This window comes from Trematomus bernacchii, unplaced genomic scaffold, assembly GCF_902827165.1.
Source record: "Trematomus bernacchii unplaced genomic scaffold, fTreBer1.1, whole genome shotgun sequence".
In the NCBI taxonomy this organism is placed as follows: domain Eukaryota; kingdom Metazoa; phylum Chordata; class Actinopteri; order Perciformes; family Nototheniidae; genus Trematomus; species Trematomus bernacchii.
In genome coordinates this window covers 5,001-20,484 of record NW_022987773.1, presented here as the reverse complement: position 1 = coordinate 20,484, position 15,484 = coordinate 5,001, and the positions used below count along the sequence as shown (strand labels likewise).

Genomic DNA, 15,484 nt, shown 5'->3' with positions numbered 1-15,484 from the left:
TACTGCATTCCAGTGACGTGCGGTGAGGTTCATGGCTGGTGAGGCACTGAGTCAGATTTACAAATATTATATTTTGACCTTAATCGAAATATTCGGTTATTTTCAAAAGCTTTTTTAGTCTGATGCTTCGATTCATTTTAAACAGACTGTTCAACAAAAGGATACCCAAAATCTAAATATTGGATTGTTCTTTCTTAGTAAGATCCCATTTTCATTACAAATGTGGTCTTACCTTGACTTGAAGATGAAGTCCATGCTATCCTTCTGGACAACAATCTCTATTACTTTTTTGTAAAAGTCCTCCTTATCTTCCTGTAGTTTCAAAAGTCTAGTTTGTTGTTACGTCTACCGTCTCTGCGTAGAATTACAGTAGCAACAAGAACCTGTGGGCTCACGTGCGCCCCCTTCAGTGCGGCAGAGGTTATGGCTGCCTCCCCTGGTGCATTTTCATTGCCGTTGATACCAGCGAGCCTAAATATCATATATACGTGAAATAAGTTATTTAGAGACTATGGATGGCGAGGATAAATGTAATAAAGGGATCTACAAACATTACATTGGTGACCTACAGTGAGATGGTAACAGGCATGCGCTTAGGGCCCGCTTTCCAGCCAGTTTCTGTGGGGTGACGCATTCTGAGGTGAGGCAGATCTCATCTGTGCCTCAACTCAGCCCACAGTAAATGGCTTGAGCGCGCTCACAAAATAAGTGCCCGCGCTGCATTAGTGCCCGCGCTCCAGCAAGTTACTGTGGGCTTACGAGAGGCAGAGCACGCCCCTGCCTCACTTGTCATCGCTCCCGTAGCGGAGCTCGGCAAATTTGCTGATTTTGACTATAAAAAGCGATTAGAATCATACATAAATCACACTTACAACACAGATCAGTGGAGACATTTTATTATTATTACTATTTCGTTTTTCTTTAGTTGTTTTTCCGTTACATTGGAGTATGACAGGTGAGGCTCTGCCTCCCCTGCCTCCACTGACTGCACGTCACTGCTGCATTCCTCAACCTCAACACCTTCGCAGGTGTCAAGCAGTGTTTTTGCTGTCCTTGGCAGCTCTGAGTGTCCATTTGCTATTAAAATCTTTAACAAAGAATCAACTGCATTGTGTTTTACATTCAATTCCTTTGCCCACTGTGCAATAGTGATGTGTCGGTCGCGAACGAGCCGATTCTTTTGAACGGCTCTTTGGTACGAACGAGGGGAACCGAGTCGTACTTGGTGAGAGCCGTTCTTTTTATCGTTCAATCGTTGGTCCGCACTCACTGCCTGTCAAAATCCACTCGCCCAGTGGCGGCCGGTCCATAGGGGCGCTAGGGGCGCCGCCCCACCTCTTCCCATATTGAAAAAAAAAAAAAATAATAATAATTAAAATTAAAATTAAAAAAAAAAATATGTTTAAAAAAATATATGTTTTTATTTTTATTTTTAATGAACAAGGTAAATATTATATAATTGGTATCAGTAAAATGTATAATCTACAATAAAATCTCGTTTAAAATTGTGTTACGATGTCTAAAGTTACTGATAAGTCACATGTTTCCTGCCTGGCCTTGCCCATGCACCTTCTCTCGTCTGGGCGCTAAGAGAGGAGCCTTCAACCAGTGCAGCAGCAGCCACCAGCAGCTGACTGTTGCTATCTGTAACGTGTAAACTATGCCGCGAAAATATAATTTCAGCCAATCAGCGTCGTCAAAGATGACGGTCACCGGGCGCCAATGTCAGCGCCCAGTGCAGTCTGGGAGTAGTTTGGACAGTGACTCGTATCCGGTTGACGCAGTAGTTGATGAGGATGGCTTCGTGTGCAGGTGGAGTCTCCGGACCTCGGTCCTCGCCTAATTCTGTTCAAGAGCTAATCTCCAATCCTTTCGAAAGGAGAAGTTTGGCAGATAAATTGTTGCTTAAAGACCTTGGACCGGATCAACCCGATTTGAATATATCGCAGCAATCTCGTGAAAAAGACAAAATTTATACACGAGGCTTCACAAGTAGCTGGTACACAAGAAAGGCTTGGCTAGCTGGATGCAAACAGGTAAATGCTGTCTTTTGTTTCCCATGCTTGCTCTTCAAACAGCCGGGGACAGATACAATGTGCCCGTGGACTGTGATAGGAGTAAACGATATGAAGCATTTGTCCAACAAAATTAAAAAGCACGAGTGCACTAAGGCACACATGACAAACACCTTTAAGCTAGCCATGCTAGGCAAAGCTAACATAGCCGCACAGCTAGATCAAGGGTACAAGATCTCGGTGAAAAAGCACAATGAAGAAGTGGACAAGAATAGGCACGTCTTGTCTAAAATAATTGATTGTGTGAAATTTTGTGGGGGCTTTGACCTGGCTTTGCGTGGCCACGACGAGGCTGACACATCCGACAACCCCGGCGTTTTTCTGGGTTTAGTTAATCTACTGGCCTCGTTAGATAGCGTGTTGGAGGATCACCTTAAAACGGCTACGGTTTTCAAAGGCACCTCAAAGACGGTGCAAAATGAACTTTTGGACTGCATGTTATCAGTTTGTAAAGACTACATTCTGGAGGAAGTAAAAAATGCCAGTTATTTAGCTATTCAGGCGGATGAGACAACTGACATTTCCACCCACTGCCAGTTAGTGCTTGTGCTACGCTACATCGACCCGCATAACAACGTCCAGGAGCGTTTTTTTGAGTTCATTCCTCTTCAGAATGCGAATGCTGACACAGTTGCCACCGCGCTGATGGAGAGGCTGGGCACTATCCTCCCCGATGGACAACAGGGCAAACTAATCGCCCAAGCCTATGACGGTGCAGCGGTGATGAGGGGAGCTAAAGGTGGAGTTCAGCGGAAAGTGAAGGATGTGTACAGTAGTGCGCACTACATCCACTGCTATGCGCATCAGCTGAACCTAATTATGCAGCAGGCAACATCCCACATCCCCAAGATAAGAACATTTTTTTCAGACCTTGGTGGATTTGCTGCATTTTTCTCCAGGTCATTCAAGCGAACTGCGATCCTGGATCAAGTGGTGGCACACAGACTTCCTGGCACTTCCACAACAAGATGGAACTTTCACAGTCGTGCTGTTAACACTGTATATGAGCACAAGGAGAACATCCTGAGGTGTTTCCAGACGATCAGAGACTCAGGTGACTTTGATCCCATAACAGTGAGAGAAGCCGGGGGCTTTGTGCGAATGATGGAAGATGAAGTTTTTTGCTTTTTCCTGACATTGTTCCACAAGATCATGCCACATGTAGACATGCTGTTTAGCCAACTGCAGAAGAGGAACATCGACTCTGTCTACATCACAGGACTCATCAAGAGGTTCACCAGCAGCATACAAACAATCAGGTAAATCATTATTTACAATGGCTGAGATGTGCTTATTATAGGAAATCTGTGAAACCTAAATGTGATTTAGCTGAACACAATAGACCAACTCACACATACTTGTTTAAATATCTTAAACAGGCTTACTGGAAATGTATATATTATATAACGTTTATAAGGTGTATCTCTGACTACTATTTCAAATAGTCAAGTTAATTTGTCAATTCTTGCCACAATGAGTAATTGTACATGGTTACTTGTGGTTTGGATCAGGGACTCCATTCCTTCTGGTGAAAGCAGTGGATCTCAGCAGCTGCCCACAAAGAAACGGAGGGGACTTGGACATGAAGAGCAACAGCTGTTGGCTAGAGAGGTAAGCAGTAATAGGAACGTGTTCTATGACTAAAAGCTCCTTTCATAATATAGGTCATTTCATATCACAATAATGATACATTTCACAAGAAAGCCCATTTTCTGTAAATTAAATAAATAGGTAGGCTAGTTAAAATATCTACATGGAAAGGCCTATTGCTTATTACATTCTGAATTGTATACACTTAACAAGGCCTAAACTGCAAAAAGTGTCCCACAGTCTCTACATTTCAAAGGGGATCAAGACAGATCAGAAAAGGTTTAGGCTTCCAGAAGCAACCACAGTGGACAGAAAGGGCCCAACAATAAATGAATGAAGTGTAAACATAGTCATTAAATGTATATATTGTAGTGACTTAATTTTAAACAGTAATATTGTTCTGTTGATGCTCAGATAGATGTCCTGTTATTCTGATAGGTTCCATTCACAAGAAAGCTCTTTGTTTGTTACACATCTTATAGGGGACACTAATGACATTATGACTGATAGATGTGAAAAGGTGATTCTGTTATTTATTATGTCTTGATTTTTTCATTGTGCATTATTTCATAGGTATGTGATACCATACTGAGTCACGCAAAGGAGAGATTTTCCTTCACCAAACACCTCATCAGCTCCACCCTCCTGCAAGGAGACCTGTTCCAGCAGCACAGCCGAACATTCCCTGAAGCAGCGCTGGAAACAACTGTGGAGGCCTACCCTCTACTGGACAAGGCAAAGCTCAAGACGGAACTGTCCCTCGTCTATGACAATGACCAGTTCAGGGCTTGCAGTGGTGCTGTTACTCTGCTCCAGTTCTTCCTTGACAATAATCTGCAGGAGACATTTACAGAGACTGTCAGTCTTCTGAAGGTTCTTGTAACCACACCCATGGCTACGGCTGAGGCAGAGAGGTGCTTTTCCACTCTGAAAAGGATAAAGACTTTCTTGAGGAACAGCATGACACAGGATCGCCTGAATGCTCTGGCTATGCTGTCAATTGAGAAAAAACTCATTAGGAGCATTCCTGACTTCAACACCAGAGTCATTGAGAGGTTTGCCACTCAGAAGGAGAGAAGGGCAAAATTCCTCTACAAATAGACACACACACACACACACACACACACACACACACAAGCTCTCGCAGCAAACACAGATGGCCGACCCTTAAAAAAATGCGTTTCATTAGAGAGACAATTAATGTTAATGCATAATTAATGCAGAATGTTGTGAAGTTACTTTTGGATACCTAAGATGTTTTGTTCAACCACAAAGTCCAGGAACATGAGTACTGTTTGGAAACCTGTTGCGTTCGACTCATTTTCCCCAGAGGAACAGTTGTTTCTTGTTTCCTTTTGTCTTTTTTCTGCCTGTTGCACATTTTGTTATTCAAAGCAGTAAAAAAGGTGCTATAGGCCAATAAGCTGGATATCACTTTATATGTAGAGAGTAGGTTTCCCATGGTTGTTAGAAGTTTATTAATAAGTGGGCATTTATCACAGAAGTGATTGTTCTGTCTCCACGTTTGTTGCATTGTCTGTGATGTATTTTCCAACGGTTATAGCTCCTGTCCCAGCAACACTACACGGTTTGCAGCTCCACCACATCTTTGGTTTATCTTCGGTGTCGCTTAAAATCTGCTTCCCATCGGACTAAAACCTCCACGTAATCTGAAGACAGATACTTGAAGTTATTTAAACCTTTTGCAAACTTTATGTTCTTTCTTGCTCTAGCCTTGCCAGTTACATTGTACATAACACATATATTATCATTATGCTAACTGGTTGTTCGTGTTAGACGATGTAGCTTTTTCATTTCTGAGTTATTGCTATATGTAAATAAACCTGTTTGTAAATAATCCTCAGAGAAACAAAGAAAAAACACAATTTATGACATTTTGTGCTGTGGTTATTTTTTTTAAATTGCATTTATTCACAGTTCAGTTTGAAATGCTGTAGTGACTTGTATTGAACCACTTAAATATTTATAATTAATGCTACTGAAAATATGCTATTAATTTTATATCCCACATGCAGTTCACTGTAAAGCCACTTGGTGGAGGTGTTGGTTCATAAAACATGAACAGTTTTAAGAAAGAAAAATGCGGACCAGTTCTGAGAATACAAATTCCTGGTAAAGTATTAGATGTTCAGGTTGATAAATAATATTTTCCACACTGAAGATTATGGAGGTATTGATCAGTCTTCTCATATTTTTAAGCCTCGATTTCTCCTTTCCCCACCCCTCTAACATCACCAGAAGTCATAATTTAAGGGGTCATTTCTCGAATTTTTTTTCCGGGGGGGTAAACCCCCCGGACCCCCCCGGTAGGTCACTTCCGGCAGGTCACTTCCGGTACGTCAAGAGCCCCACCAAAATAAAAGACCACCAGCCGCCACTGCACTCGCCTTTTAAAAAGCTTGATTTTGTTCCCTAAACGTATTCTGTGAAGACCCGCCCCTACTCTGATTGGTAGGTTTCAGCACGAGGAGTGAGATGGGGTGGGTCTTAACGGAATACACGCGAGAGAGAAGCCATAACAAGTGGTGGTATAGGACAGATAGACGTCCCACGTGTTTTGCGGATAGATAATGAGCCAAACGCGAAAACGCAGCAGCATTTGGATGCACTTTAAACAAAATCCAGGCAGTGATAAAGCGGAGTGCACCATTTGTAAAGGAAAAATATCATTTAAAGCAGGGTCAACCAATAATCTTCATCGCCACTTAAAAACACAGCATCCGACGGTGCAAGTGGCCGAGCTGAGACAACAAGGTTCCAATAATAATGACGGAGACGGCGCCAGTGCTTCTGCTGAAACCCCGACCACATCAAGTCAGTCATCATCTGAAACTACCAATAGGCCTACATTAGTGCCTGGCCAGGCACCAAGCTCTCATAGAACCACTGGCACAATACCTAAAACAAAACAGACTCATCTCCACAGTTATGTAGCACCTGTCATAACCCCAATGAGACAAGGTAAGATAGATGAAGAGCTTGTTAAAATGATTGCAACTGACTTCCAGCCATTCAGTATTGTGGAAGACAAAGGATTCAAGCGATACAGCAATGCTCTCAACCCTTCCTACAGTCTTCCATCAAGGAAGACAGTATCCCAGACAATTGCAAACATGTATCAGAGAGAAGCAGCATCACTGAAGGAAAAGGTGTCTAAACTGTCAGCAGTTTGCTTAACCGTAGACTGTTGGACATCAAGGGCTACAACCTCATTTATGGCAGTAACATGCCACTTCATTGAAGATTTCAAGATGTCCTCCTGCCTATTGGACTGTTTTGAATTTAGTGAACGGCACACAGCAGACAATCTGGCCAAAAAGCTTCTCAATGTTGCAAAAGATTGGAAAGTGGAAGGTAAAGTGGTTTGCTGCGTAACTGACAATGCTGCTAACATTACAAAGGCTATACAAATAGCAAAATGGACCCACCTTCCATGCCTGGCACATACTATCAATTTGATTGCCAGAGATTCCCTCAAAGGCCTAAAACCCATTCTGGATAAAGTGAAAGAGGTGGTGGAATACTTTCACAGGAGCACAGTGGGTGCAGAAAAACTGAAGGCCACTCAAAACCAAATGGGGATGGCAGAGCTACGACTCAAACAGGACTGCATCACAAGATGGAACTCTACATATGACATGTTGAAGAGTTTTCTGAAATCCAAGGATGCCATTATCTCCACCCTGGCCATCACAAATGCATCAGTCAGCCCTCTATCCCAAGAAGAATGGAGCATACTGCAGGAGGTGTGCACTATCCTGGAGCCCTTTCAAGAAGTCACTGTTGAGATCAGTGCAGAAAGGTGTGTTATTAGTTAGAGTTGGTCAGCTGAAGCTTTCTATAGCATGCATGCAAAAATACCAGATAACAAATTATGAATGTTTGAGACTATTTTATTTGTATTATATAAATGATATAGATACCAGTGTATATAGTATAGTGTGTCATTGTTGGTAACACTTAACACATAATTGTCTCAATATTCCTTGTTTTTTTCTCACTAGCTACGTGACCGCCTCAATGGTAATATTGCTGGCAAAGGGACTGCAGAAAGTCACAGTCAGCTACCAGGGAAGTGCAACAACACAACAAGCATCAGATTTGGGGAACTCGCTATGTGCAAACATGGCAAGTAGATTCCTCAGAATGGAATATAACCACACCCTTGGAGATGCTACGGCACTTGACCCAAGATTCAAAAAGGTGGCATTCGGGGATGCCAGAGCTGCAGATGAGGCTTTCCAGAGAATAGCAACTGCAGCAGGAAGAGTCACTCTCAGCAGCAGCGAACCCAGCCAGCAACCAGATCAACAGGAAGGAGCAGGCAGTGCTGCAGAAGGATCAGTTGTTTGGAGGTATTTCCATGACCGTGTCGCTGGTGCAGTGTCAACAAGGAATCCCACAGCAGATGCCATCATGGAGGTGCGGTCTTACCTAGAGGAGCCTCTTCTTCCAAAATCCTCAGATCCTCTTAAGTGGTGGGAAAGTCGAGCCACCTTATACCCCAGGCTCACCAAGCTCATGGCTGAAAGGCTTTGCATTGTGGCAACGTCAGTTCCGTCAGAGAGAATATTCTTGAAGACTGGACAAATAGTATCAGAGAGGAGAAATCGCCTTAAGCCCTCAAAAGTGAGGGAACTTGCTTTCCTTAATGCAAATTTGCCATAGATGATGGCATAATGCATGCTCAAGCAGCAAGCAGGCCATAGGCCAGGAGCAGCTCATCTCCTGTTTTTGACAAAGCAGCTCACAGATTTTTCTCTATTTTATTTTACTCTGTTTTTATAATACTTTAAATATTGTTCAGAAGTAGTTTTCCTATTTATTCCTAAATGTTTTTGGTGTTGTTCGATTTGCAATAAAATATGTTTTGCACAAAAGTTTATTGTAAATTGTATATTGCCAATAAAAAGTGTTCTAATATTAAGAGTTGCGTGAATTTCATTCAAGGCAAGGCAACTTTATTTACTTAACACATACAGAGGGTAAATTCAAAGTAATACATTCACTGACATGAATGACATGGATATGGCGCCACCTTGTGTCGTGTTTACAATGCAGATTATTGACATTAGGTCTGGCAAATGGCAATACAGTCAATCATTATCCTGGTGATTATTTCGCAGATAAATCTAGTAACCCTGCCCCCTTTAACAAAACGGCTCTTTAGAACGGCTCTTTTGAACGGCTCTTTGAAAGGAACGGAGCCATAAGATCCGGCTCCCTTCAAAGAGCCATAAATCCCATCACTACTGTGCAATGGAATGTCTGAGTTGGGGGTTAGTTTCCATATTGCTGCCATTGGACAGTAACTCAACTGTACCATTTGGTTCCACAGAAGCCCCCCCTTCTGTATGTTCTTGTAGAGGAGAAAGCAGTGAAGGACACTGAAGAGGACGGTTTGTCAGTAAAAGCTCTGATGCAGCTAATTGGTCACGTGCACATTTTTCCTCTAATCTTTTTGCCCTTTTCCAGCAGGCTGAATATTTCCTATCTGACATTGTAGCAACTTTCCTGAATCCTGAACACACCCCAGAAAAATGATAGGCCTACCGAGCCCGATGCTGAAGACATGCAGATCGTTTTCACTGTAAAGAGAAAAGAGCACACAACAATTTCAGTATGGTAACATTCATTTTAGGTGAAATATCCAACCCAGTCTCACAAAAAAACGTGAAATAGCTGCGTTGGTTGGTCGACAGGGCAAAACGTAGGCTAGTATATTCACAAATAACCCTCTCAAGACGTGACATGGATACAATATTTTGTAAAAAAAAAACCTTGAAGCTCAAATAATAATCTGCACTCACAGTAAATCATTAATAAACATTAGAAATGTGAGATAGCTGTCTGACTCAAAAGTTAACTCTTCGTGAAGGCCAAGTCATGAGGAACTCAGCGGCTCAGAGGGCAGAATTATAACTATGTTTTAGTTTCTTTAACTTCTCTTTAATTATTTTGATGACACAATTATTTAAAGAGCAACTTGCAGGTTTTTTTTTTACTAGATTTATGCTTAACCTTGCATGGAAATTACAATTAAAAAGGTTAATGCAGGATTTGATATGTTTTACGAGACATAAGGGCAGGAAATCAGACGAGAAAGGAGCCGTTTTGAGCTCAGCTACTAAAAACTGCTTTTTTAAAACGTCATACGTCAAACGCGTCATATTACGTCACATGGGGGAGCAACTTTCTCGGACTCCTTCTCTGCCCAATCCGCGGTAGTAGTTTGTAGTTGGTTTGAGCAGTTGTGATTTAGTTAGCTGGTATTTTTTCGGTAATTTTACATTGCATTTCACAATTTTTAATCATGGTGAGCTGGAGTTTGTGCAGGTTGCACAAACTCCAGCCTGTCAGGACATCGAGTCCACAGTTTCCCTAACAGGAAAAGGACTGGAGCTAGATTTCGTTCCTGGGTGCGTTGTGCGAGGTGCATCCCACCTCCCTGCAGCACATGCTCTCCACAGCTGAGACCTATCAAACAAAACGTTTATCAGGAAACCGTATTACATCTTGAAGTAAAAAGATATGATTCTAAACTGTATTGAAGTAAACATGTATTATTTTGAATTGTATTTTAGTGAACATGTATTGTTTGAACTGTTTTAAGTAATCACATATATAGAAATGATATTCTCACTTACAACTCACTGACCCAGAGATCCTGTTTCACACACACACAGCTCCTTTTCACACATGTTCTTTTCAAGGTTCCTTATGGACATCATTATATTTGTGCACAAGGTTTAATTGTATGAGAAAGAATAGTTTATGTGAAAGATCCCATGGGAAAGTAAGGGAGTGGATATCGGGGCAGAGATAAGATTGACTTTGACCTTGTGGAACTTTAGAATCTCACGTTCTGGTCAGAACTCTGATTCGCTGTATTGAACCCGACCAGAAGTGAATCCAACCAGTAAAAACACCTGGGGGATGTGAGCAGCTCCTCCTCACGGACTCTCTAATTCGCTTTGGAGTAAAAGTGGAAGGGAAAAGTCAACACATCTCCGCCCCAAAATATGAATATGAATACTGTTGTTTTTGTATGTGAAATGCTTCTGGTTTGCTGAAAGCTGGTCTAGAGACGGTAAACCGCATCACAAACCTGGAGTCCATACTTCTCGTTTTCTGAAAGCTGGTCTGTCTACCTGTAAACCGCATCACAAGCCTGAAAACCGGAGTACTCTGTATAACTAAGTATACGTGTTTTATTTCCTACCAGTAAACTCAGATAATTGTTATAACTTTTGATTCCGGTGTTTTCAATTCCTTTCTTTATTAAATAGAGATCAAGCCTCATCCAACGAATGGCGCGGAGAGGGGGCTATCAGCCACCAGATAGGTGTTCTGCTCCAACAATCTCTCTCCCCCCCCTTCGCTCCTCTCTCTCTCCCCTCCGGTACACAGCACCGTAAGACGTAGTGTGGAGTTGCATTAGGTAACGCGAGATACGGCTGATACTTGGGCATTAGTTTCTGTTATGGATCAGTATCAACAGTCCTGCCAGTAACGTCACTGTATTATCATGGTCTATTGGCCGCCTAGCAGGCTCATAATTATAAGGTTGTGGTCCGTCATATGCATACAAATATACATTTTCAACCTCTTCTGTGTCAAAACTAGCATTGTGATTTGTGATCCATGTTTATTAATACGTTAGACCGGCCGCTCTCCCTCATGTGACGTCACACGCGAGTGGTCTTTTTATATGGAAGTAAAAATGTCTTACAAAAACGACGCCAGATGTCACTGTAGTGTATATTTATGTCTATTTTTTTGAAAATCTAGTGTATACATCATTTTCCTACACATTTATTCACTGGGGTCTCTAACCTGCAAGTTGCTCTTTAAATGTTATCTTTAGTTTGTATGGCATTCACAAAGAAAATGTGCTTAAAATAATGGCAGGATTAAAATAATGAGATGTGGTAAATGTCAATTTGCCTCATTTCTGAATGTTTAATTTACTGTAAATAATTTGAGTTACATCATTATCTTACCTTTATGTAGCACAAGTTGCTTTGTAGTCCTGTCCATGTGGTAGAAATGAATTCTCCTCTCTATAGAGTGGCGAAGTCCCTCCCCTTCCGGTGGACCTCCATGGGACCTTATTTCGGAAAAAATTATGTTTTGAAGTCAATGGAGAGAGAAAGATTATCTTTCGATCCCGTTTGAATTGTGCCACGAATTACACATATGATGTTTGTCAATTTAAAAGATAATTTTGCAAGTAAAAAAAAATGGGCTTAAATGGTGTATTATAGAATGATCACACCGGTGACAGTACTATTCAAAGGGTTCACGAAATATGACTACTACTCTTACTGTTTAACATTTTGGGTTACTTAATGTTACTTCATGTTAAGGCTAATAAAAATGACAAGGCTGTAATGCTAACTAACGTGCTAGCTACTAGCTAGGTAGCTAACTTGATCAAGCCACTCCTGGTCCTTTCATCAGACGGGAAGCAAAAGAACGAGCAAGACCCATTGCTGGTATAATAACAACCTGGTACTAAGCACACAGGCATCTTGTTAAAGTTATCTTATCTTAGCCAGCGCCATATAGATAGATTATATCTATATGGCGCTGATTTTAGCTATCTCTTAGTGGAGGAAAACAATTGTGACATCACTTACGCGACTCTGGGATTTGTAGTCTTTCTAGTTACGTATTTTTCATAGTCTTATATTTCAACAGTTTTACGACAAACTGTGACTTTTTTGACATGGAAATTATTTTTTAAGATTGACAAACATCATATGTGTAATTCATGGCACAATTCAAACGGGATCGAAAGATAAGTTTTCTCTCTCCATTGACTTCAATACATTATTTTTCCGAAATAAGGTCCCATGGGACGGAAGTAGATGGGCGTGACTTCGCCACTCTATGATATGGTGTATGAGATTGACACATCAATGGAACCAATGACAGCGCTCCAACTACCCTTAAACCCATAAAACTGACCAGAAATCCGACATTTTCCATCTTAATTTCACTAAAGTTTATATGTATATATTGTAGAGCTGATGAAAGGGAGTCAGAGGCGGTGTGTTCAGTATGGAACTCCACACTTTATTATCCATTAATCAAGACAAGGTAAGTACATGTGCTGCTCTGTATGACAAGCTAGCATGAATGACACCAAACCCCGGTACCCTCACTAACGGGTCCAGGTCGCAACACACACTAATCACACAGTGAATTATGTACTAATAATTAGGGATGTCCCGATCCGATCACGTGATCGGGGATCGGAGCCGATCACGTGATTTTCACGTGATCGGGGATCGGGAGAAAAAAATCGGGGATCGGAATTTTTTTTTTTTTTTTTTTTTTTTGTTTTATAAAATATTTTTATACATTTTATTTAATGTTACAAAACAAAAATGACCATGTTCACGTCTTAAAGTCATCCTGAGGCCTTAGTTTTGGGTTAAAATTACACAACATCATGTATGTGTTGCTTCTTTTGGGCTTGTTTTCATAGACCTGGTTGCTTATTTCTCTCAAATCTGGCAACAGAGTGGGCGCAGTGTCTAATAGTAGCAGTAAGCTAACAAGAGGCTACGTTCAGCTGGTGACTCGGGAGTCGGGACAGAGAAAATGTCAGGAGTTTGGAAGTATTATAAAATTGAAAGCGAAGGCAGTGTAACAGCCAGATGCAATGTTTGCAAGGCGGAGGTTCCGCGTGGTGGAAAGAACAGAGCTACGTTCAACATGACCAATCTAATACAAACACCACCAACAACAACACGACGAGTACACAGCGGCCACTCAGGTAACGGCACTGAAACAACCAACACTTTCAGAGACTTTTAAAAGGAAAGAGAAACTACCCCAGAACAGCCAAGATAGCTGAATTCATCACGTGGATGACCAGCCGTTATCTGTTACCTTTTTTTCCTCTTAATGCATTGCATAAAGATCGGATCGGGAAAAATCGGTATCGGCAGATTGTCAAAATCAAATGATCGGAATCGGATCGGGAGCAAAAAAAGGTGATCGGGACATCCCTACTAATAATGTGTCACCACACAAGCCCCCCCAGAATTCACCCATAAACAAAGTCAGTGTGGCGGGGCGGAACGACAGGTCGACCCCCACGACTCCTGAGCACAGGAGTCGGAAAACAACCTCTGCCTGTGCGGCCTCCGGAAGAGGCGAGACCGGAACAACGGGTCTCAACTCAGTGACAGGGATCAAGGCCGGGGGGGCGCCCCCGTCGCGGAGGTCGTGCCAGCACCACCGGCTGACCCAAATCCAAATGGGCCGCTTTCACCCGGTCCACAGAGACGTGCTCGGCCTTACCACCTACAGATGTAGCAGCTTATTTCAGACTCCAGCTTCCTGCCAGCTTCCTGCCAGCTTCCTGCCAGCTTCCTGCCAGCTTCCTGCCAGCTTCCTGCCTGCTTCCTGCCAGCTTCCTGCCAGCTTCCTGCCTGCTTCCTGCCTGCTTCCTGCCTGCTACCTGCCTGCTACCTGCCTAAGACCAGCATCTGGGAATGTTAAGCCCTCCCACTATTTTCCAAGAGGGCGTTGCCAGATTTTCAATTTCAGGATTTAACCAGGAGATGGCGCTTCATTCACAAATACAGAAAGACAACTTTTCATGGACTTTCAGTTTTGTTTAGATGAGCATTTGAACACATCAATATTTTAGATCAAATAAAGTATATCTAATCTTGTAAGTCAATAATATATAGTCTTTATATATTAATAATCATAATAATAATAATGTAAATGTTTACATACACTTCTTTATTTGTCATGCGGTCTACCTACGCTGTAAAATGGTATATCTCTTCGACTTACACACGGCATCTATTGCACTTCTGTCCATCCTGGGAGAGGGATCCCTCCTCTGTTGCTCTCCCCGAGGTTTTCTCCCATTTTTTCCCTTTGAAATGTGGGTTTTTCTCTGGAAGTTTTTCCTTGTACGATGTGAGGGTCTAAGGACAGAGGGTGTCGTTTTCTCATACTGATATTCTGAACAAACTGTGTTATTGTATTTGCTGTAAAGTGTCTTTACTGTAGGGTATTTTTATTATATGTACAGCACTTTGGCTTGACCAAAAATCGTTTAAAAATGTGCTATATAAATAAAACTTGATTTGATTTAATTTGATGCTCATACTTTTACCTTTACAATCGTTTGCTTTAATATGCAGTATATTTTTTGTATATTTTTGTGTTTGCTTCCTCCTGCTCCCTTACGGACACATACTGTATGAATTATTATTATTATTAATATGAAGATATTATTAAGATAAGATAAGATAAGATGTTACTTTATTGATTGAACATTTTAGTTTAGAATGTGCTATCCCACGGTAATTCAGAAGGCTCACAGGTCACATTCCGACCATTATTTAAAACAATGGGTGCTTTCATAATAATGATGAGAAACTATGAAATAAGAAATGAATCAAATTAAAATGTAATTATCATATCATATATTATATAGTGTATTGTAAATGTGCACTTCACAATTTGACCAATGCTGTGCCCTGCTAGCAATCTAGTGATGAGTTGGGTTAAATAATGATCAAGGCTCATCTTCTGTGAAGACACTCCATCCATTTTTTTCCAAGCTGTGTTCATTGAGGACAAAGTGCAATAAACAGAATATCGTTGGGAAGACTAAAAAATAGCCTTTTTTCATGGCTCGTTGGTCTAGGGGTATGATTCTCGCTTTGGGTGCGAGAGGTCCCGGGTTCAAATCCTGGACGAGCCCAAGACATCTACATAGGTGTGGAACAGGTTTAATTTAGTTATCAAAATTGTTCGTT

At 41.5% G+C, this 15,484-nt stretch overlaps 1 protein-coding gene and 1 non-coding gene across 2 annotated transcripts; both read left to right on the top strand.

Moving 5' to 3' along the window:
- The first annotated feature begins 1,994 nt into the window (after positions 1–1,994).
- On the top strand, positions 1,995–5,163 carry LOC117497028 (zinc finger MYM-type protein 1-like). Its single transcript, XM_034148940.1, has 3 exons — positions 1,995–3,334; positions 3,587–3,686; positions 4,239–5,163. The coding sequence occupies exons 1-3, from the start codon at positions 2,094–2,096 to the stop codon at positions 4,764–4,766; spliced, it is 1,869 nt and encodes a 622-aa protein (XP_034004831.1). The 5' UTR covers positions 1,995–2,093; the 3' UTR covers positions 4,767–5,163.
- Positions 5,164–15,357: 10,194 nt separating this feature from the next.
- trnap-ugg lies at positions 15,358–15,429 on the top strand. Its single transcript has one exon. It is a non-coding gene; the product is annotated as a tRNA-Pro (tRNA).
- The last annotated feature ends 55 nt before the right edge of the window (positions 15,430–15,484 follow it).